This window comes from Bactrocera dorsalis, unplaced genomic scaffold (genome assembly GCF_023373825.1).
Source record: "Bactrocera dorsalis isolate Fly_Bdor unplaced genomic scaffold, ASM2337382v1 BdCtg092, whole genome shotgun sequence".
NCBI lineage: Eukaryota > Metazoa > Arthropoda > Insecta > Diptera > Tephritidae > Bactrocera > Bactrocera dorsalis.
Genome location: NW_026038143.1, coordinates 37,458 through 64,603, shown reverse-complemented (window position 1 = coordinate 64,603; position 27,146 = coordinate 37,458). Strand labels below are relative to the sequence as shown.

The window sequence follows — 27,146 nt, the reverse complement described above, 5'->3', positions numbered from 1 at the left end:
TTTAAAGTTTTTCATTACGCATTCATCACAGAAAGTCCCTTTTACCCTTTTTCTCTTGCCATTCATTTACTCTCTTCTAACAAATTGTTCCCTGACAACCGGTTATAACTCGGTCTAATTTTTGTTAATTTTTTTTTTTGCTTTTCGTAGTTTCTAATGCCAGTTTTGGACTTTACTCAGTCCAAACGTTTGATATTAACGAAAAAGGGGAAATTAAGCAATGCTGATTGGTTGATCGACTAAGTGATAGCTCTTCAACCGCTAACAAGGCACTACTTTATAACTATTTTGTGCCGTTGTGAAATTTCGTATAAATGGTTTAGCAGCGCTTCGAAGTTTAGGATGCGAACGGTACATGGATTGACAAAGCTTTTATTGTTTTTCGCGCAACATCACGTGACTTACGATAAACTCCACAAAACCTGCCGGTGAAGAATTCGATATTATTCAAAGTCAATATTTATTTGAAAATAAAAACCTCGAAAGAAGGAGAAACGGATCTAAAAATAACAGTATCTTATATAATTACATATGTGGAATAATTTAAGTGTACTCTGGCATAATTTTTAGTCAAAATTTCCGCGAAGGGTTTTCATCATTATTTAGGTAATTTAGGTAACATCTAATTGTATCAAAAAAAGTTTAGTCGCACGTAAATTTTATGGTATAACCACATAAATTGGAGAAAAGGAGGATTCATTATCCATATATATACATACATCTAGTATATTTTTATGGGTTCGAAAAAATGTTTATGCCTTAGTAACAAATTTTCTACTGGGCAGAATTTTGAGTCACTCACATGCCAGGACGTACACTCTCTTACGTAAGCAGTAATCTCCTATAAGCTATCTTTAGCTGTCAGTTCTTCGCTGAAAATATTTTTGATAAGTGCTGACAGTGGTGTTCGGCATAATTGGATTCTTAAAATGAGATATCAACGCAAATTTTTGGTAGAAAAGTGAGGTAAATACCCATTACCATAATTCGAGATGACTGTCGAGTCTGTCATATGCTTGGTAAGGTAATATTTTCCTGTCATTAAAAGCCCTAAAAGGAGACAGTCGTTTAACAAAGTGTAATATTCGCACGACTATTGCCAAAATATTGCTTGCTTGTGTGGGTGAAATACATATAATAACGTATTATACAAAATTTAGCGAATTAAAATTAGCTTTTTTTACTTATTTTTATTGTATTTATTTATTAATCCTTTTCCATAAACTAAACAATCTTAAGCAAGTAACCTAAATTGTGCTACTAGAGGTTAAGCAGTTGAAATTTTGCGCTGATGAATGGCACACCTCTGTGTGTCTAAGTCGAATGGGAAGAAACTTTATGGTACGCGGAATTCATTTCATATGTGACCTACTTCGACCTCACTTCTACATAGATATTTATGTCTTACGTACTATGTGAGAATGCACGAATTTATGAATTGAGCTGCCAACCATAACTAAAACTACACCTTTGAGCCTTCAAGCAGTAGTGGAAGCCGCTGGCCTGCATTTTTGGGAATGCTGCGGGCAACAAATTTTACTCTAAACGCCAACGATTGCTTATTCCAGATTGAAGACTTGAAGTAGCCGCCAAAGCTGGCTGACGAAGGAGCTTGCGCACTCACACGCCCACATGCTCAACCAACGATTGCTTACTCATCGATTGCTTGGTACATTAAGTGTTTTGAGTTATTTCACCAGCTAAGCATAGCACATGCAAATTTGTATAACCACATACGTAAGTATGTATATATAAATGTAAGTGAGAATCACTAAAAAGAAAGAAGGCATAAATAAATATGGTATATAAAAACCTGTCAAAATTCTTAGAGGTTCTGCACTTGAAGAATGATTTTCTTTGTAGAACAAATTTTTTTAAATAATAAAATCCAGGCAAAACTATTGTTATCTATCCTGACTTCTTCTTCTTCTTCTTCTTCTTTACTGGCGTAGACACCGCTTACGCGATTATAGCCGAGTCAACAACAGAGCGCCAGTCGTTTCTTCTCTTCGCTACGTGGCACCAATTGGATATTCCAAGCGAGGCCAGGTCCTTCTCCACTTGGTCCTTCCACCGGAGTGGAGGTCTTCCTCTTCCTCTGCTTCCCGCGGCGGGTACTGCGTCGAATACTTTCAGAGCTGGAGTGTTTTCATCCATCCGGACAACATGACCTAGCCAGCGTAGCCGCTGTCTTTTAATTCGCTGAACTATGTCAATGTCGTCGTATATCTCGTACAGCTCATCGTTCCATCGAATGCGATATTCGCCGTGGCCAACGCGCAAAGGACCATAAATCTTTCGCAGAACTTTTCTCTCGAAAACTCGCAACGTCGACTCATCGGTTGTTGTCATCGTCCAAGCCTCTGCACCATATAGCAGGACGGGAATTATGAGCGACTTATAGAGTTTGGTTTTTGTTCGTCGAGAGAGGACTTTACTTTCAATTGCCTACTCAGTCCGAAGTAGCACCTGTTGGCAAGAGTAATCCTGCGTTGGATTTCCAGGCTGACATTGTTGGTGGTGTGTATGCTGGTTCCAAGATAGACGAAATTATCTACAACTTCAAAGTTATGACTGTCAACAGTGACGTGAGAGCCAAGTCGCGAGTGCGACGACTGTTTGTTTGAAGACAGGAGATATATCGTCTTGCCCTCGTTCACCAGACCCATTTGCGTTGCTTCCTTGTTCAGTCTGGAGAAAGCAGAACTAACGGCGCGGGTGTTGAGACCGATGATATCAATATCATCGGCATACGCCAGCAGCTGTACACTCTTATGAAAGATTGTACCTGCTCGATTCAGTTCTGCAGCTCTAATAATTTTCTCCAGCAGCAGATTGAAAAAGTCACACAATAGGGAGTCGCCTTGTCTGAAACCTCGTTTGGTATCGAACGGCTCGGAGAGGTCCTTCCCTATCCTGACGGAGCTTTTCGTGTTGCTCAACGTCAGTTTACACAGCCGTATTAGTTTTGCGGGGATACCAAATTCAGACATCGCGGCATAAAGGCAGCTCCTTCTCGTGCTGTCGAAAGCAGCTTTGAAATCAACGAATAGGTGGTGAGTGTCGATTCTCCTTTCACGGGTCTTTTCCAAGATTTGGCGCATGACTAGAATGGAGAAAATGATGGCAAGGCATCCATAAGGCACCTGAGCTCAGCCCTAGCAAAGCATCATTACACAATGAGCCGTGCCACCTAATTCCAGTTACATTTTACACTTGCTACCGAAAATCCGTCATAATGATGCAAAACCGCATACACCTAATCGGATTAACATAAAATTAAACATATTGAGCAATCAAAGTTTTCCACCAGTTAACATAAATTCATTTGACAGATGAAAAACCAACAACAAGCGCAAATATTAACCTTAAACCATCCGCCAATTAACCGCCCTTAATACAATGGCTTGTTCAAGCGGTGGAACGTTCACGACTAACGGCAAAGCCCAATATTTCTGGTTATGACATAACCCACCCCTTCGATAACGCGAAAATATGCTAGCAATTTGGATTTGTGGAAAATGGTTTTATTGCCGCCGTAAATTTTCAATGAGCAGCCATTGAGGTTAGACTTCTAAGCGAGTCTAAGGGAAGATTTGCAACGTACAAAGTTGTATATTTTACGAATGATCGCTGAAAATTACTTTTTATGACAGTTGAATTAAGGAATGTGATTTACCTCGTTTTTACGAAATTAAACCCTTTGAAAAAAAATCAAAATCAAAATAGTTTAATGGACTGTGAAGCAGCTAGGCAAGACTAATAAAAACTCAAAATAAGATTAGTTTAATGAACTGAATGATATTGTAGAATAGTATACAAGTACATTATCCTATCTGGCTATTAAACTGGCTACCTAAAATTACCATAGTTTAAGTCGCTGCTTCGAAGAAATTATAGAAATCTTGAAAAACTCCTAAGCATTCTTATCATACATACTTTAGAAATACAATATCACCAAGTATCGCCGATCGTACTTAAAGAATTTAATTTCTTTATTCTCTACTATACTATCGCCTATTATTTGCTGAGCTTAATGGGGTCTGTCCGTACTTCCGTCTCTCCTGATTAGAGATTACACTCCAATGTATTTTCAGCAGCTGAAAGTTCTTTGGGGCTAATCCAGGTTTATTATAAACAAAACAAAAAATCAGTAATAAAAAAAGTCGAAAATACAATAAGGTGCCGTTTTGTTAACCCTTTGGTCATTGTTTTTCTCATATATTTCATTTTGCCGCCGATTGTTTGTTTGACTTCAGCTTCAGCTCAACACGGAGTTAGGTTAGGTCTTCGACCCACCACAAGCGTAACCACAAACACACACACGTACATAAAAACCAATTAACTAATTAACAGTTATGTGTTACTATTGGTATTTGTTTTTGAAAATCTGTTCAAGCGTGAAAACGTTTTCGGTTATGATACTCACCTGGAGTGTTTACTCTACATATTTACATGTGTTTGAGTGCCTGCAGCCTCATGAGCTTCCCAGGGAACATATTCGTATGCACTTGTATCCAAATACGTTGCATGATCTAAAGAAATCGAGACTTTTTGTGGTAAAACATTGAAAATTAGCACGCCTTACTCACTCTTTTGTTTATAAATGTTTATAAATTCAAGCAATAGTAGACGCCGACAGTCGAGAGCATAATATAATAATTGCTTTCGTACATACTCGTATGTATGTATATAAATCGGAGTGCTGAGAAATATTCACACATGCGCTTAAATATTTTTTATGAGCATTTTTTTTTAGTCTGAGTAAAATTAATTTTTTATAAGAATTAATGCACCTTTGAAACGCTACACAACCACAAGTGTTGGGAGAGCGCGTACTCTTTCCTCCTCTCTTTGAACTTTCTTTAGATCATTACAAAGTTGTTAAACCGGGTCTTCACTTGTAATTTTTCACATTAGTTTGACTTAAGTCTTAAAGGACACACCTAGTGTGACAAACTAAAATGTGAAAATTAATTTAATAGGGTTGGTCAAAAAAACATATTTTTTCCGCCTGGTGTTCTGAAAAATAAGCTCTTAGACACCTCCAAGAAAATCTCTCTAGGAATGAATTTTTATTTGAAAAAGTTTAGCACTTGGAACCAGTTATAATTCCACCAATAATCTAAATAGTATAACCCTTACGAACAGGTGCTACTTTGACATCGGTAGGTAATTAAGAATCAGGTCCATCTCGGCGAAGAAAAATTAAGCTTTATAAGTCTCTCGTTTTTTCCGTTCAATTATACGGCGCAGAAACATGGACAATGACGATCCAGAATAAGAAAGCACCAAGGTATTCGAAAGAACTGTTCTTCTTACGATCTTTGTAGCGGCCGACGTGAGCGATGAGTATCGAAGAAGATGAAACCAATACATGTATGTATGAACGAATGTCGCCGTTACATACATATAGTTAAACGGCATGATGCTCCAACGAAAAACTCCTTCGACTCGAGACCTATAGGTGGAAAACGGAAACAAGGGCGAAGGGCAACTGGCGAAGTTTCCGGTTCTCGGTCCAGACCGACCTTCGTCTGCAGTGCCAAAGAAGAAGAAGAAACTCTGACCAATAAGAAACAACGCATTTACCCAAACGACAAGTCTTCCTCTGTATATACTTTTACATAACTCCTACAGCCGTTTTGAGATCGATTGAAACCTGTAGCAGGTTCAATTTTGCTCGAGCAACCATTCAGCCTTACCCGCTTAACGATTAAATATACAAATACAATGTGATATATTATTTCACCTGAATGGATTTTCACTTACCCGCGAACAAAAATCTAAAATAGGCTTGCTAAAGCTTCAGCCGAAACCAATCAGCTTATCAGCCAACGGAAAGACTAGACAAAAAGTAGCTTTCTCAATCAACGAGCAAAATTTATGATTTCATTAAAATAACAAATTTTATCTGCAAGCGAATCTGTGGCATGTCATGTTCCTGTACTGTTACCCGACACATTGAAGGCGATATGCGCCACTCGACGGCCGACGACAGACGACAGCCAACACTAGTTGCGGTGGCAATTTGGCGCGAACAACAACCACAAATTACCGGCGTACAAATAACAGCGACAAAAGCCTGCGAAGCAGCAACTTACACCGTTTGAGGAGCACACATTTTTTGCTAAGCACAAACAGACATACAAACTTCGTCTAACGCGCGTACCTGCATATCAATTCGGCCCTCTTGTGGCGAGCGATAACTTGGTAAGGCAGTACGCCTGCTGCGACCTCCACAAATGGTAAGCTGAGAAGCCAACTAGCAACTCCATCTTCTACATGAACTCCACGTTAGCTGTGTTGTTTTCCACCAGTGCTTACCGTTGGTGACTATGGCGGCGCTAAGCTCACTGTTTGATGGCAGGTGGCAATCATGGCAAGCCCGTGCTGGAAATGGTTTGGCGCCGAATCAGCAAAAAAGATGCGAAAATCAGCGACTGCAGTCGTGGGTGCAGCACTGTTCTCATTTTGATGCAATTGCTAGTTATGGTTGTTAGCGGTGGTGCTTAGTGATGGCTGTTGATGACGATAGCTACGACCTAACTACGAAGTGTACAAATGACTTGAATGAATTACCGCACATCTAATACCATTGTAGCTATTATTTATATATTTAATTCACGCATTTATAGCTATCCAGCGTTGTCCGCGGTGGTTTACATTAACCACTTTTACATATGACTCAAGCACCTCACGACTTTCATTTGAAGGCGAGCTAAAGTGAGAAGACGAAACAGTGTTGTGCACTGGGTTTGGGACCCACCACGTAAAACACATTACCAATGAAAAGAATAAGCCTCCGAAGACAGACCCCCCTTTAATGACGATCCCTGCAAACGTGTTAATGATTACGATACAGCTTCGAGATCCAACGCAGAATAAATCTTGCCAACACTTCGAACTTACTTCGAACTGAGTAGGCAATTGAGAAGTAAAGTCCTCTCTCGACGAACAAAGACCAAACCAAATAAGTCACTCATTATTCTCAACCTACATCTAATGACTCGGCGTTACAAGTTTTCGAGAGAAAGGTTCTACGGAATATTTACGGTCCATTGACATTGACATAGTTCAGCGAATTAAGAGGCAGCGGCTACTCTGGCTAGGTCATGTCGTTCGAATGGATGAAAACACTCCAACTTTGAAAGTATTCGACGCAGTACTGGCCGGGAGAAGCAGAGGAAGGGGAAGGCCTCAACTCCGTTTGAAAGACCAGGTGGAGAAGAACCTGACTACACATATCTCCAATTGACGCCAAGGAAAAACGACTGACATGCTGTTGTAAACTCGACTAAAACCGCGTAACTGTGTCTATGCTAATAAAGAAGAAGGGGAAGAGCGTTTTTTTTGGAATCTATAAATTAAAGGTGCTTTGCGACAAGAAGCAAGACGCAAGACTGCTTAGGTTTTCAACAGGAGTCGGATTTCGGAAACCGAAAGAGATACAAGAATTTTTAATTGTCAAATAAATATCAGCCTAATGGATTTAGCGTAAGCCAACTAACCGGTGAGACTAAATATAGTTTTTCTTTCTAGAACGGTCCTCTACAAGCACTGTAGAACCGTCGAGTGCAATCCTTTCATGAAAGGTTGAAAGGCATTTCGAATTCATATACGTATACCTAATCATTTAAATCATCGATTTCTGAGGCAACAAAAAAAGGAACATAATTGCCCGTTAATCAATAAAATTTCATAACAAATTCAAAATCAAATGATGAATTAGACGCGCGACTGGCGCAAACTGTGAATTTGGAAATGTTTAATAAATGGTAGGCATATAAAAATTGATCCTGCGTACCTGGTTTATTGACCCTTTTTGAGGCATTTCAAGAGCCGACTGCCAAGCCCCAATGTTAATTATCAACACCTTTGAACAAAGCGCACCTTTTCGAACGCAAAAGGACAAAGGAAAACTTCAAAGCGGCTACAATTTAACACCTTGGAAATGTTTACCCAAATCGAGTGAAAATCATTAATCAAACAGCAATTACCGAGGTAATAGTTGTATACCAATTTAGCAATCAATTACGAGTATTAATAAAAATTTTATTGCTTTCGACGCACATACTCATACACATATACATATGCACATACATATATGTATAGCTAGGTGCAGACGCATAAGGTGCGCACACGTTCAGCCAAAGGAAGAAAACTCATTAGAGGCGAGTGAGTGCATAATGCGAAACCTGAAATGTAGAGCTGCCTTAACTCAAATGGAGTTTCAACATTTTAATTAAGTGGTAAAGCCGCCAACAATTTATGCGTAGCAAAAGTAATTGCTTGGCGTACATAAATAGACATAAGTCTGTACACGTACATTTTTATCTATAAACGCAATCGGTATTTGCTTTCTTTCGCTCTGCAAATAACCGAAGTACCCACTAACTGTAGTTGGAATTTTTTAGTAATTTCTATGATTTTATTTCTTTATTTACTTGGACTCACTTATCTGATTACTAGACATTATTTTCAACAGCGAAAGATGCCAAGATCATCCACACCTTTGTGGGATACCACCTCGGATACAAACATATGTATGTATCTCCGTGAGAAGCATACTCTACCCCAAAAGTAGTGCAAAATGGACTGTAAATAGGATGGGTCTGGGAATATCTATTGTGAGATGGTGAAACGCAAAACAGACCACATCGAAGCGGGTCCTACAAGTATTGGAAATCCTATTAGGTACGATCTAAATTTCAGTAGAACAGTTCAAATAATAAATAAAATGACAAGTTTTCTCTCATAACCTTAATATTGTATTTACAGAGCCTATAGCCTATATAGCCCAGAAACCTGTTTATTAAACAAACTCATGATTTAAATATTGAAATGGGCAAAGAATCGATAAAACTTAGAGATAACTTAACCAACATAGAGCTAATCCTCTGAAACTTCTCTAAAAGCCAATTGAACCCTTTGGAACAACCAAACTTCAAAGACAATTGTGTACTAAAACTTTCCGATCCAGACGAGGTTATATCTCCTAAAGTACATCCCTTGTCCAGATAAAATTCGGGTCAAATCCGGTAACGTAACGTAGGGCTGTTGTGTGAATTGTTCCCCTCCGTTCCCATTGCAACGAAGAGCTCGAGTTGACGGCAGAACCGAGAGTGAACCCTGTGTAGCTTTGCTCTGAATTTGTAGAAGGTTAAACTCCTACGTATCAGGAATCGACACCGACTTATCGAACATATGTATGTCCACGTGCAATGAGTCCCCGCATGACACTAAGCACCTCTTCGCATACCCAGCTAATCCTAATCCTACACAGCTGTCATCCCTCTCCTAATGTTCCGACCACGTCGAAACAGCAAGTTCCTGGGCCTACCGTTGGATGACCTCGTTGACAACTTATCTGAACATTACTAGCCTAACGGAGTCTCTCTTGGTGACTCCATCATCCGATAATCAACATTGCTTTATTAAGATTAATGAAAGTTCTATGGCAATACCTCTAGTATATCTACAAATTAATATGAACCCAATAGTACTCCTTAAAATCAGGTAACATTAAATCCATTACGACTAGCAAAAGCTTTAGCAGTATATGTACGGTACACAGATGCCTTGAACTTACTTTAATTACTAACTCGTACATACATATGTATATATTTAATTTGATACTCCAATAACTGGGTTATAAATACACAGCTATGCATGCATATATTTGTAACACAAGTGGTATACTTTGTACTTTTTCAGCGGTAGAACGCATGCGTGCAAACACGTATTCGCATGCCAGTCATGATGCCACGCTATTATAAAACATGACCAAGTTGCGCTTGATACCGCTAACACCCAACGCAGAAACACTTTTCTTTAGACTTAGCGAACGACTTTTTAGCGCAAAACTAATCCCAAATAGAGGACGACCGCCGACTGCCAACTGCAGTTTGCAGTTTCCGTTTGCCGCTGGTCTTTGGCAGCGCTGTTGTTTTTGCATTGTTGCCGGTAACGCTCGTATGGTGCGTCATTTATGGCAGTTAATTAACCGCATTGCAGGAGGTGTGAAAATATTCAACTATGGAATTTATTACTACATATTTGATAATTAAATTAGCCGCGGCCATTTTAGGTGGCAGGCACTGGCGATTCGTTGCTGCTCCTGTTGCTGCACCGTTATTGAGTTTATGTCTTTTATGGCAGCAATTAATAAACATGGCATGCCGACGGCGTTGGGTTCAAGAAATATATCGACAAGTAATTGCAAAAGTGTGATCCCGGTAGGCAATAGTGGAAGGATTTTTAAGATTTAATAAAAAAGTTTAAAAGTTTTTAATTGAGAATAAAAAAGTAGACAGGAATAAAACGGGTAGTATGTCGTCGTTTATCTCCACTTATAAGCTGAAATCCACCATAGTCGAACGGAAAGTTGAGAGCTGCCGAGCTTACAGTTCTTAACCGATTAAATATCCAAGTTCGCTCCCATTAGATAGACCCGATTGTCATGGTAGCGGTTAATAATAATATTTACGATCTGCTATTGTTGTTGTATCGGTTATATAATTCCCATCTAAATGTTAAGGTTGAAGTAGCTTGTAATCCAAATCATCTAACGGGAGGCCCAGTAAACGGGCTCTATCGATGGGGTCGGACCATGGCAAGAAGGGTGTTAGATGATTGAGATTTATTACACAGTCTTAACCGGAGGCATGCAGTCTTACTATGTCGGTGTTCGATGGGAGGCATCCTGTTATAGTAAAGAGTGCAGTGTTCTGGCACGTCTGCAGTTTCTTCGTTCGATGCGACCATATCAGTGTCTTTTCCCCAGCTGCTGTCGGCTAGAGATTTTAGTATTTAACAAATAATTATAGTTTTCAACGATTCAATGCTTTGAATTTTTAATAATTCCTCTTCCAATTGCTTCTAAAAGCTCACTGATACAAAAGATCTTGTTTGTTTTTAAAAAATGTGGAATTTTCTGTTTTAGCACTTTCCTTAAAATTTAGCAATATCACCATCTAATTGAACTGATTCCACTGATATTCAAAAAAGATGTGCACATAAATAAAAAACAAACTTTCTCAAAATTAGACTTTGTTAAATAACTTAATAACTTTCTGTACAATTTATAATTATTTATTTGGATTTTAATTATATTTACTGAACAGCCCATAATCTTTAGATGACAAAGGAACCTTATACATAGAACAGAGGAATTATACCAAAATAATTAAACAAATAATTTTTAAAACACATACATATGTAGCATAATAATAATTTTGTGAGATATCAATTCCGGTTTGTTATTCCGGAATCGGGTTCTTAAAGAACCCAATAGTGTATAATGTCTTTTTGATTTTTTTTATTCATAATAGCCTTCAAATGACTGAATTAAATATACAATTTAATTTATATCTGTATATACATAAGTTGTATTTAATTATAATATATTTTGTGGAATTTAGCAAATTCTATAAAATCCGGCAGAATTAATGTTTTGCATCTTTTGATTGTTGTGTTTCAATCTCATTCTACGCTTCAATTCAATATTTACTAGGGCATACAAGCTTTGGTGCTTTATTCATTAAAAACCAACTGATACCTAAGAGACAACTGGGTGGACTATTTATCTTTGACCCTTGTTTCATCAACTCTCTAGATTCCTCAATTGTATACTCAACCACATCAATCATTTCATCATCAACACCACCACCTTTAGTAGCCCGATCATCATCCGTAACTTCGCAATAATACAGCACCTGTAATGCGCCAGAAGAGCCTACTCCCGACCTACCATATTTAAATTTATAAATAAGTTCGAAAATTCTAAATAAACTGTCACAACTACCTGTAGGTCATCACTTCCTCAATACGTTCAACAGCCACGTCATAACCGCACTCCTCTAGTACCTCTTCCCGAGCTATCTCACTCCAACTCTTGTTTTTATCTACAATACCTGCACACAGTTCCAATGTGACTCCGATTTTCGGAGGAAATTTCTGTAAATCTACTTCACCAAAATCACTTCCGCTTGAGGTAACGACGCTATGGAAGACAGCTTAAGAACAGAATATACAGAAATTCACTGTACTATTTCACTTAAAAAATTATTTTTGCAAAATCAAAAGTACTACAAACCTGGTCGAAATTGACGAACGAAAATGAGAACTCGTCGTGTCGTGTTAAACAAAATTACAGCAACACTATCATGAACTTTTAATAAATCCCAATTCTTTTCGACTCCATTCTGTACATAGTATAGTCTAAATGGTTTCACGTAAGGTGAATCCGCTGGCAGTGGGCCCATCCACATTTTTGTTATGTTTTCCATTTTATCCAAAAAACTATTGAGCCCACGCAAAATAACTTGAAACCGAATTTTTAAAGAAACACACTCCGCTCTCGGTATACTAAGTAAAAATAGAGAAAAAAATTGAGATAAGAGTAAAACAAACGTTTGAACTTTGATAAGAATTTAGACTCCACTTTTCTTTCAAATGTTTTTGCTTTTAATATGAGATGTATGAATTTTCTGCATATAAAGCAAGAATGTTGATGTAAATTATTTACCTACGAAACGAACGCGTAAAAATGTTACAGACCGAGAGACCCCAAAACGTGTCGTTTGAACTATTAGCACCGTACAACCAATTTAAAGCTTGCCTTAATTTAAGTCAATGTTACATAAAAACTATTCGAATAGTTTATCTCGTTTTGCTTTTTTGAATACAAACACCGGGTTTGTCAAACAGTCAGCTGATTACACTAAGAAAAACTTCGGTTTGAAATATTAAAAGTTTTGTCTCAAATATTACAAATAATTTAGATATGTAAATAATGCATATAAAATGGAATATTAATAAAACTTGCATTTAATCATATATATTGTAAATCTTTATTAAATGTTAAAAAAATTTAGAACAAGAGCAGCAATTGATTGCATATGGCAATGAAGCAGTGTCAAGGTTGACATTTGACGTTTCTATTTGAAACTATTTTCATTTTGCTTTTACATTTTCTTTGCCAATTGTCAGAAGTTTTTCTCTACTGCCGTCAGGCATTACGTTAACTATTCTGTGCACGCTAAAAATTGTAATTTTTAAGGAATAATTATACAACTTGTGATTAAACTGATCTGTAATTTTTTGCAGGACAACGACCAAGTGAAATAAAAGAAAAAACGAAAAATTTTCGAAAATGCAGCCTGTAAAAGTGATATTTTCGAACGTTGCACGCCGTGCTTTCTCAACGTCACCCAAAACCCTTGCGGCGAAGCAGATTACCGTACGTGAAGCTTTAAACACCGCCTTGGATGAAGAGATGGCACGCGACGACCGTGTATTTCTAATGGGTGAAGAGGTGGCTCAATACGATGGTGCTTATAAGGTAAATCATAAGTTTATGCCTTCATCCGAATCGACGTGGTCAACATCTGCATGATTACGTAAAGCGTATAAGTTATAAATGTGTATAGTGAACAAGACAGCTGACAAATTTATGGATAGTTGTCGATAAGAGCACGCGCAGTGAACAGCATACGTAAGAATTAAAGTCATTAGTTTCAAAACTATGTAAGCTATACTTATACATTACTATTAAGACAATTTTAAGACACAACGGAAGGTCATACAACGACTGTCGTTTAGACATTAAAAAAAATCATGCGTTCTTATCTGTTAGCAGCGTGCCAAAGCGACGTATATTAACTACATATCAACTGATAAGCAGCATCAATTGTGCAAGCAGCATCAGTATTGTTTACACCTGCTATACTTTTTTTAATCATAGATTTTTGGTTAGATGCTAATTTGTTTATTTTCCCGCCACAGGTGTCTCGAGGCCTTTGGAAGAAATATGGTGATCACCGCGTAGTAGACACACCTATTACAGAAATGGGTTTTGCCGGTATTGCTGTAGGAGCTGCTATGGCTGGATTACGACCAATTTGCGAATTCATGACCTTTAACTTTTCCATGCAAGCTATTGATCATGTAAGTATTGAACTAGATAGATAATAATTTTGTTTCATGAAGTAATATGAATGCGAATTCTTATAAAATTGTGTTTTTTACATTTGAGATACATTCATTTATGCCATAAATGACCTAGTACCGTTCTAATATGAAATTATCGTAAAGCTATTTAAAGGAATTTACTCCTTATTAATTTAAAATATACAATTGATGTATTATTGGGGTTATGGCATTATTCCCGTCTCTTTACATTCACAAAATTATTTTAAATCTCCAATTATTTTAATTTTAAACAAATTTATGAAAAATTTTTTGCTTGGTAACCAATTTAATTATTTGCTGTTCGAGGGCAGCTTAAATCTGCACGGTGGTACATCTCTTAATAAATTGGAAACACAAGACACAAAAGTGTCCATATATTATTGTTATACACATTTCGAAAAATAACAGTAAGGCATAGCATAATCTGAAATGTGTAATGATGAAAATTGCTTAATTATATCGAATAAGTTTTAAAGGACAAATAACCAATTATTCATATTAACTCATATTATCTGGAATAAATTTGTGCAAACAACAATAAAAAAATACAGAAAGATGTTTTGACTGTTAAGTGACTTATCTTTGAATTATTTCAAGAAATTCATGAGAAAACCAAAAAGGTTTTTTTGGCATTATGGATTAAAAATTTTACCTGTAAGAGAAACCACGCTCGAATGTAACACAGTAACTGTCATAAATCATGCTGAACATTTTTAAAACAGCCTTTCTCTTACTTTTGGATGCAACTCAAAACCTTAAATAGTTTAGGAGATAAGTCAGCTCAAAGTCAAAACATCCCCTTATACAAGTTTTTTATGTTCACTGGATCTGTCTAGGTTAATTAATGACAAAGGCAATTTACGATTTTATTGAAAGAATATTAGAGTAATACTTGCAAAATAATTTAACGCTATCTCTCACCTTTTAATCATACATAAGCTCTTTTTATTTATCTCATACATTTATCATCCTCATTAGTCATTACTTTCGCCGTGAAATACCAACACTTTCATATTTCAATTTTTTTAAATTTCTATGAACAATTTTTGTAATCGGATAATATGGGTTAAGATATAACCGTACTCTTAAATCGCATTCAAGTTATATTAAAACTAAAGAAAAAATTTAAAGAATTCTTAATATCTAATTAACCCATGTTATCCAATTATGCACAGGTGAACTTAATGTCAAACCAAACACACTCTGGCTCATTAAACAGTTTAAAAGCCTACAACAGCAAAGACTTTCGTCCTTACCATATTAGTCATGCTTCCATGCTGCAGCCAAAGAAACCAACTTCGATAGGTGATTTGCCTAGTCGTCATGAAATTATCGAAAGCCCACGTCAGAAATGGTTGAATGAAATCAACGATATACTTGATGAACCTACAACGATGCACGAAATTCAAGCGCCGGCCATTAACAACGGCAAAATGGAAGCGGCACGTCTCATTGTAATACGTCGCCGTAAAATGAAGAAACACAAGTTGAAGAAATTGCGTCGTAAGATGAAATTTGAATGGGCCAAGGTGCGTCAACGCCGTGAGATGCGTAAAGAGAAGGCATTCCAAGCCAAGTTAATAGCTCAAGTCAAAGCCGGTGAAGCATTTAACGCCGAACAGTACGTCGAGGAGCAACTGCGCAAGGCAAACGAGAATCCATTACCGCGCTACTGGAAGGGACGTCGCTTGCCTGCGTTTATCATCAAAGAGAAGTTAGGCATTAAATGAAAATTGTTCATAAATAATTAGGGTTAATGAATTTGTATTTGAGAGAAGTGTTGGTATTTCATTGGTATTATGTACAAATAAATTTGAAATAACACAAACATCATCGTGCATGACATATTGTGCGTTGGTTTTCATTTGAATTTCAAAAACACTTTCTTCTCAAACAAAGGTAATAAACTCCGCAGCAAAAACATTTTACATGTCTGCCGGTATGGTCAACGTGCCGATAGTTTTTCGTGGTCCTAACGGTGCTGCTGCTGGTGTGGCAGCTCAACATTCCCAATGTTTTGCTGCCTGGTACGCACACTGTCCCGGTTTGAAGGTTATATCACCTTACGACAGTGAGGATGCACGTGGCTTACTTAAAGCTGCCATTCGCGATCCTGATCCAGTGGTTTTCCTAGAAAATGAAATGCTGTACGGTGTTGCTTACCCAGTGGAGGATAAGGTATTGGACAAAGACTTTGTGTTGCCTATTGGTAAGGCTAAAATTATGAAGCCTGGCAATCATATAACCTTGGTGGCGCACTCAAGAGCTGTTGAAACCACATTAGCCGCTGCTGCCGAACTGGCTAAAAAGGGTGAGTAGATTTGAGTTATAATTTATTACTTCGTTGTATTTGTTTTTTATTTGATTTTTTTTTCAGGTATTGAAGCTGAGGTTATCAACTTGCGTTCAATCCGTCCATTAGATATGGACACGATTTGCAAGTCCGTCAAGAAGACACATCATCTTGTGACAGTGGAACAAGGCTGGCCACAACATGGTAAAATATTGGAAATATAACAAATAAATATAAAAATTGCTCAAACTAAAACTTTAAATTTGTGTTTAGGCGTTGGCGCCGAAATTTGTGCCCGCATAATGGAGGACGAAACCTTCTTCCACTTAGATGCACCCGTGTGGCGTGTGTGCGGCGTTGATGTGCCTATGCCTTATGCAAAGACGTTGGAAGCAAATGCCTTGCCACAAGCGCAAAACGTCGTGGAAGCTGTCACCAAAATTATTGGACCCAAAAAGTAGAAAATGACTCACTTTAGAACAATTCAATTAGACAGATCGAACGATCATTCACAAACAACATCACCCACAACTTATTTGTTTCTAATGAAAAGACATGCTGATATTTTGATGAGCCGCCGCAAATTCACAGTTTCGCGTAAAACCACAACACATTACACTAACACTTGATAGCATTATAATAAGTCAAAAGTCTTTTATTGCATATTTTTACCGCTCAGTTAAATTGAAGCTGCTCAGAGTAGTTGCATATTAAATATTCAGAAAATTTGGAACTCGGCGATTTGTCTCAAATTGAAAGCATATTTCATTAATTGGTAGGCACACTTCATTGGGAGGCTAATCCATTAACAAACAACGTTGTGCTATATACCTGCCATATGTATACATTTAAAGTATGAGCAAAGTACGTGGGTGAGCACGCACGTAATTTGTGATTATTAATAAAACAATTTTTAGTTAAAAACAAAAATTAAAGCAATTATCGATTCTCATAAGGTAAAAGGTCAGCAAATCGAATTTCAAATAAAACCTATTATGAATACTAAATTAGGATTTTTTTCGTTAAACTGTGGACAATATTATGATAAGGTGACTTAGAACGCGTCACTAAAACATAGTAATCAGTCAGCGTGATGTCAGGACGCGGAATTTATGCACTAAATAGGGTGATGTTTCTAACATGCAAGAACCTTTTATATGTATATATAAATGATCAACGTGACGAACCGAGTCGATTTAGTCATATCCGTCGTTGTTGTAGTAACGACAGAAAACATTTCTGAAGTAGTTTGGAGCGATGGTGGTTTTATCCTTCGTCGGATAAAAGTCTAGTTCTGTTCCGGTTACTTAGACCCGACTCTCGTGCGAACAGTCTAGCTGCCCGCCTCTATAGACAACCTAACCTAACAATGGCTAAGGATGGCTCAGCTACAGCGACTGCTGTACTCTATTTACATATTTTCTATATTTGCAAACAAAATGAGTAATAAACTTGTTTGGTACATAAATTTTCATCAATTATATTTAGCTTTAGTCATGTATATATGTAAGTGTTGTAGGAGTGTAGGTACGTGTATGCAAAGACAAAAATATATCTGGATACCTTTTCGTATCCATGTTCGTAATTAAGGTTAATTTTTTTCCTTTGTTATTAAAAAGTATACATGATTAACCCTAAAAACCATTTAAGTCCTATCTGCGCCATCCAAATATTTCGGTTATTCGATTTGCTGCAGAAGTTATTAAGCCCCCCGCAAGGCTTGATTGTTGTGCAGCGACATTCCTGACTAAATCCGAATCATCAATATCTTGCTCATTTGGGAAATTCGGTACTGCCTCCCAACCCGAGCGTATAGAATTTTCATCTGCAAAACGTTTTATAATGAGTGTATTTCAAACATAAAAATTGTGTCAATCTCACCTTCCGATTCTGATTCAGTCGCCGTTTCAATACCCTTAAGCAAAGAATCCACCGATTTCATTAAAGGTGCATTCGATATTTCATAGAATCCATGGCGCCCTAAATTGCTCTTTTCTACATCCAAAATGGCCAAAACGTTTTCCAATGTGTGATTTTCATTCAGGTTTCGTAATTGCACCTGTTGTGTATAAGCGAGGTACATGATATTTGAATTTAAACGCGATACTTTGCGCAAAAATTGCTCTTCGTTGAGTTTACGGCAAAAGTCACTGTAATTTACATATACATATAATAAGCATATGTTTAGAATATGTACATTTCTGAAAGTTGTGATTTCTCTTACCCATACGACACTTTAAATGGCAATCGCACATTCAGGTAGAAACTCAGGAGTTCTGTCAGTTGCGTTGTGTATGTAAGTGCGCCAATAATGCGGAATGCGCTGGTGCGACTCGGTGCAACTTGATTGCCTTCATTCTTCGGTACATCGTCCTTGTTATCGGATAACCAATCTAAATAAGCTGTGTAATCGCCATTAGCGGGCAGTGAAGGCGCTACAATAAGATATTGCATCTCGCTTATTCCACTACCGTGAAATACCCATTTACCGCGTATATAGGAAGTATTCTTGGCATCTGCCAATTGCTCCATAGTTTCGCAATCATTTTTTCCAGTGACCACGGTATTAAAGCGCTTTTCATTTTTCAACACAACTTCCGAAATCGGAAATACGTATTTAACAAGTTCATTTATATCGTGTCGTGTTACTTGCTGTACCTTATCCAATAGACCAGTATACCGTTCCCGCAATTTGTTGATCTTCTCGTATCTATCGAAGACGTAGTCACCTAAAGCTTTTACCTTTATGGGATAATTAGGCAACTGTTTACGCTTGTCGAAATTTACTTTAGACAACAGATCCCTTTGCTCTTTTCGTTTCGTCAAAAACATTTGCTTCTCTGATACTAATCTATTAAGCAGTTGAATCCTTTTTTTCTTCTGCTTAATCTCACATTGCAAGTTTTCGCTGGAACGTTGCTCTCGCATATACTTTTCATAGCGATTATTCAAATCCTTGAGACCACCTTTTGTTTTAATATATTTTTGCTGTTTCTCGAATAAACTATATGGAATACAATCAATAATGGTATATATTTACAAGTATAGGTTAAATATTTCAAAACTCACTTCTCCTTTTGGGTACAACCAGCAACATTACTGTGAACAATATTGCCATTGCGAACACATGAACAGCAGTGGAAATTATGCTGGTGCTGTGATTTGGTGCACAGTGGGCACCGATACCTTAAACCCAGTATGTCTTCTGGGTTTGTGCGACTGGCAGAATCCCTGTAAACATCCTCACTTGAACTAGACACGTGAAATCTCAAATTAGGTGCGTTGATGCTTTCATCGGACGACGTTCTGGACATAGATGCCATAACATAGTCGTCCACAAAAACCCCAACTAACACTACCAGCTACCTTTGCGCTGCGTCACAGTTCCTTTTCTCTTTCAACACAACAGGTAATAGTATATCTGTTTTAACGCATTTGCCATATTATTACAGAATATGCTGCAACACTTTGAATTACTATTCCTATTGCTTAAACGCTACTCTAAAGTTTTTATTGAACAAAGTATTTACAGTTTATATTCAATGGCTTGATAACTAAAATTTTGTTGTCTTTTTTTCACAAATATTGCAGTTGACAGTCAGGGTTGCAGATTCACAAATTGTTAAGCAGTCGCCTGTCTGTTTTCGAGTTGCGAAATCAAATGACAAGTTTCAGGTAGAGAGGTTGTTTAAGAAGTGATCGCTACAGGACAAACGCATAGTTTTCTTTGTACCTACATGATGGTGTCAAACTTTTTGACATATGGTTTTTGATATACATACATGGCTTACTTACTAAATCGAAGTCTGAACACTTTAATTTTTTTGTAATAAAAGCTAAAACAACAAAATGTAAATTCGCTTTACTTAACATTAATACCATACTCTAAGATATTTATTCATAGTGAGGCCTTTCTTAAGCGGAAAATTCAAAACTAAGGCAAATTAAGTTATGACCTTTATAGTGGACAGCACAGTTATGTATTATTTGTGTTTACATGTATTATCAGCTGGTAAAAATGCCATATGATAGTACAACCCAGAGGGTGCTTTTCGTTGTTATAAGCACGTATCTACAGGGTGGCGCAAGATTTTTTGTGAAACGAAATTGATTTGCTGGTATAAAATTTAATGCAACTGTTTACTTTTTGGACAGCAATACTTTTACTCTTAATAATTTGGTATATGTACATTATTTCAAACACTGTGCAGACCTATTAAGATAATAGAACATTTGTCACTTAAAATCACTAAATAAGGATTATATATATTTTCAATTACAGGACACAACCCGTGAAAAAAAAGAAGGCGAAGGCATAAAAACAAATGCGAAAACGTACATATATTTGTGCATACTTATGAATATTCAAACGGCTTGGAATTACCCATTTTTAGACATGGTCATGGATGTTTGTCAATAAATTTATGTAAACTTGTATTAAAATTTGTTTTTCCAATTTATTCAGATAAATCATTGCACATATTAAATATATTTAGCACATGTAATTGAGTTTTGTTTTGTTTTCCAAAGAAAGTGGCTGTAGGGTAATATACAGAAAATCGCTTAATATGATAGGATATACAGAAATATGTATGTATGTATAACTTCCAATAAATTAAAAAATACAAAAACATTTTTTTTTATATAATTCTCTTTTATTCAGTAATTAAACTTTTTGCAGTCGTTAAAATCAAATCGAATGATCCATGTACTAGATTGGACCCTTTGGATCCATAATGTAGACATTACAAGTAGAAAAGAATATTTCTCCACAATTTTTGCTGCATAATTTATGGTAGAAAATTTTTTCTTTAATAATCGCTGCCCAAATAATTTATTACAACTATAATATAATTTGAAAATGCGAAAATAATAGGGGCAATGAAAAACTAGTACAAATGCAAAATAGGGCAACCGAATTTAACACAATTAGCACAAACTAGTTGATTAGATTAAATTTAACTTAAAAATAGCAAAAAACGCATGCTTAAATGCTATGTATACGTTTGTATGTATGTAGAATGGATTCTTTGCATATTGTCTTATAATTGCAAAAAACCGTAACTAATGATATAAATAAATTAAGTGATCATCGAACTGCCGTTTAAAAGGAGACCTAACGAATAGATAATTGTTGGCTGAAGATACATGTGTGCTGATTACAATCGCTATTTGAATTACAAAATATTACACATGCTCCAATTTAATGTCGCAATCTGCTCAATTGACGTCCGCATACCTACACATGTAAGTAAGTATTGTGCAAATGCGCTTTTTCAAAGATAGCAAAACAATTTTTCGTCTAAAAGATGTTAGTTGTTTGTATTTTATGTTGTTGCTCTACTTTAGTTGCATTTATGTAAATACTAAAATCTAATTCGCGACTGTATTTGCTGCGAATCTGTTGATTGTTGGCTTGTTGGTGGTAGCGTTGATGACGACGGCGAAGATGTTGCAGTTGTCGGTAAAGGCGGTTGTATCAACGCTACTGGTACATTTGCCGAGGCAGACGACGGTGGTGGTGGTGGTAGTTGTGGAACTTCCATATGTGTTGGTAAAAATAATGGCAGTGGTGGCAAAGCGCCAAATGGGTGTTTGCCCATAGTCACACCAGTTACAGTGTTAGTCGTTAAGAACCCCTCGCTCGCTACAGACTGCGCTTGCGCGAAGCACGAAAGCGCTGCTGCCGAAATATTGCTTAAATCGGCCACATCAAATACTACTGCGGGTCATTGAGCGCAGTGATCTTTTTTCGACCCATTTTGTGATGATGTTAGATTAGTCTTTTGTTTTTGCAAATCCTAAAACATTACAATTTCAGAGTTAATAAATAAATAACGGTTATAATTTAAAGAAAATCATGTATTTTTATATAAAATTATAGCCTTACCCCGAGATCCTTAAATGTTCGAACAGCTTGCTTTTCAAAATTTGAAACTCCGCCCAATGACTCTATTTGTTTACTCTTGATGACTTGACTATTATTGTTGTTCGTGTTACTATTATTATTATTGTTTGTTATGGTGGACGAACCGGATTGGAATACATTCACTTTCATGTTGTCCACTGAGTAGTTTGAAGCTGCATTTTTCTTGTATCGCTGTTTTTGTGATGGGCCCACCTGTGCCCTAACGGTAGCGGGGTAGATACTAACGATCTCCACGCCATCCGATTCACTACTGCTCTCCCGTCGATTTGGTGCATTTAGCACTAAGGCAGTTTTTGTGTTGGGCATTGCCGTTGTTGTAGTGTTACTATTGCCCGGCCGCAATATATGTTGTGACGTCAACAATATATCGCTGGGACAACGGTAGTTATCTAAATCTATAACTTGTACGTTTGTCTCCCCAGATTTGGAATGTTTAGATTGAGATGGCATAGTTGTCGATGGATTGACGCTGGTTGGGATCGGTAACGGTGGTAGAATGGCGCTAGATGCTTTAGCTGAGGTGATGGCGGTATTGCTGTTCAAAACGTTTTGCATACCAAATTCTAAATTTGTTGTAGCAGGAGTAAAGGAGGGTGGCTGCTGTGGCAATTGTGGTTTTTTGTTGTTATCATAAGTGCTGCTGGTACTGGATATATTACTTTGTGTTTGCTGTTTTGCTGCCTTGGTAGCACCTTTTCCACCATTCTTGCGTTTTAGACTATTCGAGGCGCTACTACTTGCTACAGATTCAGTGTCGGAGTTCGCGAATGAGCTTCGGCTGCCCGTAGCGAATTCCTCAAACTGTTTCATATATGCGTTAGTAGCTGGCGCATTTTGTGTACCACCGCTGGAAGCACCCGAACCAGCAGTGATATTTGCCACTGTGGAGCTTCCCGAATTGGAATTGCTACCGTTCTCTTTTTCTTTCTTTTTCTCTTTTGCCTTTTTCGCTGCCGTTTTGCGTTTTTCAATCTCTCGTTGGAGTTCTTCGAGACGCATCCAATCTTTTGGCCACAGTTCCACGACCTTTTCTCGGAAAAATACATTGATGAAATCCTCAAGAGTCTCCTTTCGTGTGCCCAGCACTGGATATGAAGTCCAACGTACTTGATAAACGTCGTAGAGTAAGTTTCTAGAATACCATAATATTAATTGAGTATTATTGATTTTTGGAAAGGATTTCTAAGCTTACCGTAAATTGGTATTCCATGGGAATTTCTTTTTTGGCAATTTTGGTGGATGCTCAGCATTCGTATTAGTGGCCCTGAAATATGATTTAACTGTTATATAAGATCGTTCAAGATTGATAGAAAGGATATTATATTTTTCTTACATTTCAGCTTGTTTTCGTATTTCTGCTTCGAAATTCGCAATAACGCCGGGCATTGCTTCAATAATGGCCTTACGTAACTTACAAAGGGCTCTTTTGCTTTTCATTTTTTCTTCCTTAATACGCAGCTGTTTCGCTTTGCGCAAGAAGAAGTATTTAGGCAGAACGAGATGATACTCCAAGTGTGCAAAAACCATGTTTCTATGATTCTTTTCGATGCATAACAATGCCTCATCGATTCTAAATACAATTTACACATATAAAACTAGTTTTACTACATTATGCATATACTCGGTTTGAACTTACTTTAAAAAGACTTCGACTAGCGAGTCGTCAAACTGGAAACGCTTCCCAGTCATATTCTTCATTTTTACGATTTCCTTAAACTGTTGAACATCCGCAATTATTTCAGCTTCGATGTCTGGAAGCTTAGTATCGCTGGTGCGCAACTCTAAAATGTATGTACATTGTGATTATTTCAAAGGAAATTAGTTTGGTTATTTAATTTGTAACATACTTTCTGTGCTTTCTCCAATGCTATTTTTCACTTTCTTCTCTTGTGGTTCACTATCGTGGGAGTCACTGTCATCACTGGATTCGTCCGATTCGCCACTAGTTGAAGAATCGTCTTCATCGGATGACTTACTAGCAGATCCTTTTAATTCGCCGTTAATTGCTTTTGCTTCAGAGTTGCCGCTTTGTCGACTACCATTTCCGCCTTCTTGCATTTTAAGGAAATTGTCACGTTTTGCTTTGAGCATGTCCTTGATTGTTGTTGTCTTTACAACTTTTTGCCGGCCGCGCTCTTTTTCGGAATCAGAACCCACCGACGACGGTTTGGGTGAATTCGACGTAGACGAACTACCGATTCCAGAATGTTTGACATTTTTCCCCTTCTTAGTATTAGTCTCCGGGCTGGTCTTTGGTTTTTTTGTCGGATTAGCATTTGAATTGGCGCGGGGACGTTTTTCCTCAGGATGCGATATGGCACTACCATTTTTGTTGCCCTTTACTGTGTCAGCACTGGACACTTCACCATCTGAATCGACATCTTCTTCAACATCTTCATCGCTGCTGGACGAGCTATCCGAAGAAGATGAGGATATGACGCGCTTTCTCGGTCGATTAGGCATTTTTATAATTTCATCCGTTTTCGTAGTCGTCGATTCAGTGTGAAGTTTTTGGAATTCCAAAGGGCCACAATTGATGTAGAAGCCACCTTCAATTGTTTCCATTTCTTCGGGAATAATTTCATCGTACTGTGAAATATAATTCAAAATTAATTACTAAATATAATTGGTTAATGATAAAATGATTGGCACATACTGCTTCTGTGTTATCTATAAAAGAATCAGATTCATCGTATCCTAAGCCAATATCGCAGAGGTCATCTTTTTTGCTACGACCGCGGCCGCTACTGTACGCACTACCGTATTTCTTTTCTAATTCCCGCGCAATTCTGGCAACATCATCGTCATTGTCGTTGAACGGATCAGTGAAACCATTGGTTTTTTGTTTCAGTTTTTTCTGCTTTTTCTACATAATTGAATACATAGGTATAATTTTTTTGAAATCGTTTAACTCGAAAATTGATATTTACCTTTTCTAAATGCAATAGTCTGGAATAATTGAATTCGGGATACTTGCAAGAATCTGTGGGAAACAATTCAATTGTAAGCCGCATAGATTTATTAGTTTTACGATCAGAGATGGCATCCGTGGTGCTTATCCCATCTTGATTTGGTTGACCAGAGAGAAAATCAACACCGAAACGAGAAGTAGTCGTTGATAAAGAACTGCCGCTTATTGTTCCTATAACACCGGTAACAGCGCTGCCCCCAGCTCCGAAGTTGGATACTGAAGTTGTACTACTTACAGTTGTAAATGAAACTCTCTTCATTTCAGACATTTCCACCGATTATTATTTTATTTCAACTGAGATTTGTAAAGTTATAAAGTTTCCAAAGTATGGTGAGCAACATTAATAAACCTGGCAACGTGACTTTTCATTGCCTGTGTACATGGAAAATGTTAAAATTGTATTACTCTCTCAATTCACAGAATATATTTATAAAAATTAGTTAATTCGTTGAACAAAATGTTTTTTGTTTAATATGTTTAAAAATTGTGTTTTCTCTTCTTTCAATGCAACTATTTTCCTTTTCTTTATGCCATTGGCGCAATTGTCTTTTATTCGCTTTACCACTACATTTATTGCAAGAGTAAACGCACTCAAGCACACGCACCACCTTCTCTCATCTATTTGTTCCCTTGCTTCAATTAACACTACTCCACATATCACATACAATATACAATACTACACTGTGCTGCTGCTTCAGGCGCTGCTTAGGCTTCTGCTACCGCAAATACTTTTTACATATCTGCTGCATGCAGCTCCAGGCCGACGACGTGACTAAAATTTTACACACTTTGTAACTTTCTGAACACTCTCTTCTCCAACTTTATTTAATAACAAAACCATTTATTTTCATTAAAGTGCAGATTATTTGGCACTCACAGTTTGTAATTATGCAAATTTGCTAATTTTTCAATCAGTTCAATTTTTGCATTTTGTTATTTTGGAGCATCCACAAAAGTCTTTCATTCTCCTTATTCCATTTCGCGGTTGATTTGGTAAAATGTGAAATATAAAATACTACTCTTTGAAAAAGGTAAACGCAACTCTTTTCCGAAAGTATCAAATATTGTCATTAAAAGAAGCGCTATGAATATATGCAGTTAAAGCCAAATATTGTTTTCAATAAAACAATATTGATAATTAAACTAATAAAAAATTAAAGACAAAATTATTTAAACAAATCGTTCTAAATAAGTGATCTTATATATTCAAATGATTGTAAACAATTTAATCAAAATAATTGCAACTCTATGCTGCGAAAATACTAAATAATCGTCCAAATGCAAATATTCAATTACTTTGACATTTTGCGAATGTCAACCAAATGCAATTTCACAAATGTGCATTCAGCAGAGAGTTGCCACAAATGAAAGAAACTAAATATTTTGAAAAGCACGACACTATTTTAAGTTAGTTCGAAAGTTTGTAATTTTTTCGAAAATTGAAATGTTTGTGAAGTTAACAATTAAAAAATAAAACTTCTCAAAAGTTAAAAGTATAAATAGATTATAATTTACATGGGAGAAGCAGAAATATTGTTTGTAACAGTTTCGCGAAGTGGTTTCTTTCGTAATAAGGGCGTTTTTAATAATTCAAATTGGGATAAAAAAAAAATATTAATAAGAAACAAAATAAATGTCTTTCCGTACCCGATACAACTGTCTTCATGTATGTGTCTGATCAAGGTTTGCCCACTCCGTAGCATGTTAACTGCTGCCACAACAACAGATAATGTAACTATATGCGTTACCTGCTTTACCAAATATACATATGTAAATGATTTTTTCGGAAAGGACGCATACTCAGGTTGTAGGTGATCACGTTACCGTAGTCACGTATCTAAACATTCATTTTATAATATAAACGTCAGAACTAAAAACATATATGCGAGACTCCAAATGAACAATGAATACCTCAATTAGTAATAGTCACAATTATGGAAAATTCGATATGTATTAAATAGTCATGACATATTTTTTTG

At 36.9% G+C, this 27,146-nt stretch overlaps 4 protein-coding genes and 1 long non-coding RNA gene across 9 annotated transcripts; 2 read left to right on the top strand and 3 right to left on the bottom strand.

Moving 5' to 3' along the window:
* Positions 1–11,072: 11,072 nt before the first annotated feature.
* On the bottom strand, positions 11,073–12,691 carry LOC105225831 (uridine diphosphate glucose pyrophosphatase NUDT14). 2 transcript variants are annotated; one of them, XM_049461735.1, is made up of 4 exons: positions 12,534–12,691; positions 12,098–12,369; positions 11,807–12,017; positions 11,073–11,748 (listed from the first exon to the last, which is right to left on the bottom strand). In XM_049461735.1, exons 2-4 carry the CDS (start codon positions 12,288–12,290, stop codon positions 11,502–11,504), a joined length of 651 nt encoding a protein of 216 aa, XP_049317692.1. In that variant the 5' UTR covers positions 12,291–12,369; positions 12,534–12,691; the 3' UTR covers positions 11,073–11,501. The 2 variants fall into 2 exon arrangements, with proteins under 2 accessions (XP_049317692.1, XP_011202773.1); XM_011204471.4 differs by having other exon boundaries at positions 12,530–12,685.
* Positions 12,692–12,904: 213 nt separating this feature from the next.
* On the top strand, positions 12,905–17,274 carry LOC105225832 (pyruvate dehydrogenase E1 component subunit beta, mitochondrial). Of its 2 annotated transcripts, XM_011204473.4 has the most exons (6): positions 12,906–13,051; positions 13,111–13,345; positions 13,789–13,950; positions 15,874–16,285; positions 16,352–16,471; positions 16,541–17,274. In XM_011204473.4, exons 2-6 carry the CDS (start codon positions 13,157–13,159, stop codon positions 16,726–16,728), a joined length of 1,071 nt encoding a protein of 356 aa, XP_011202775.1. In that variant the 5' UTR covers positions 12,906–13,051; positions 13,111–13,156; the 3' UTR covers positions 16,729–17,274. The 2 variants fall into 2 exon arrangements, with proteins under 2 accessions (XP_011202776.2, XP_011202775.1); XM_011204474.4 differs by lacking the exons at positions 15,874–16,285; positions 16,352–16,471; positions 16,541–17,274 and adding an exon at positions 15,150–15,819 and having other exon boundaries at positions 12,905–13,051.
* Positions 17,275–17,719: 445 nt separating this feature from the next.
* LOC105225833 (beclin 1-associated autophagy-related key regulator) lies at positions 17,720–19,995 on the bottom strand. Its single transcript, XM_011204475.4, has 4 exons — positions 19,337–19,995; positions 18,492–19,271; positions 18,149–18,417; positions 17,720–18,092 (listed from the first exon to the last, which is right to left on the bottom strand). Exons 1-4 carry the CDS (start codon positions 19,588–19,590, stop codon positions 17,920–17,922), a joined length of 1,476 nt encoding a protein of 491 aa, XP_011202777.1. The 5' UTR covers positions 19,591–19,995; the 3' UTR covers positions 17,720–17,919.
* Positions 19,996–20,138: 143 nt separating this feature from the next.
* Positions 20,139–20,772, top strand: LOC125780114 (uncharacterized). Its single transcript, XR_007423560.1, has 2 exons — positions 20,139–20,447; positions 20,550–20,772. It is a non-coding gene; the product is annotated as an uncharacterized LOC125780114 (long non-coding RNA).
* A 129-nt stretch (positions 20,773–20,901) lies between these two features.
* LOC105225834 (yemanuclein) lies at positions 20,902–26,403 on the bottom strand. Of its 3 annotated transcripts, none has more exons than XM_011204477.4 (9): positions 25,730–26,403; positions 25,127–25,539; positions 24,853–25,062; positions 24,044–24,785; positions 23,833–23,977; positions 23,530–23,766; positions 23,389–23,460; positions 22,158–23,328; positions 20,902–22,068 (listed from the first exon to the last, which is right to left on the bottom strand). In XM_011204477.4, exons 2-9 carry the CDS (start codon positions 25,433–25,435, stop codon positions 21,997–21,999), a joined length of 2,958 nt encoding a protein of 985 aa, XP_011202779.2. In that variant the 5' UTR covers positions 25,436–25,539; positions 25,730–26,403; the 3' UTR covers positions 20,902–21,996. The 3 variants fall into 3 exon arrangements, with proteins under 3 accessions (XP_011202779.2, XP_011202780.2, XP_011202781.2); XM_011204478.4 differs by having other exon boundaries at positions 25,833–26,403; XM_011204479.4 differs by having other exon boundaries at positions 26,045–26,403.
* Between the last annotated feature and the right edge of the window lie 743 nt (positions 26,404–27,146).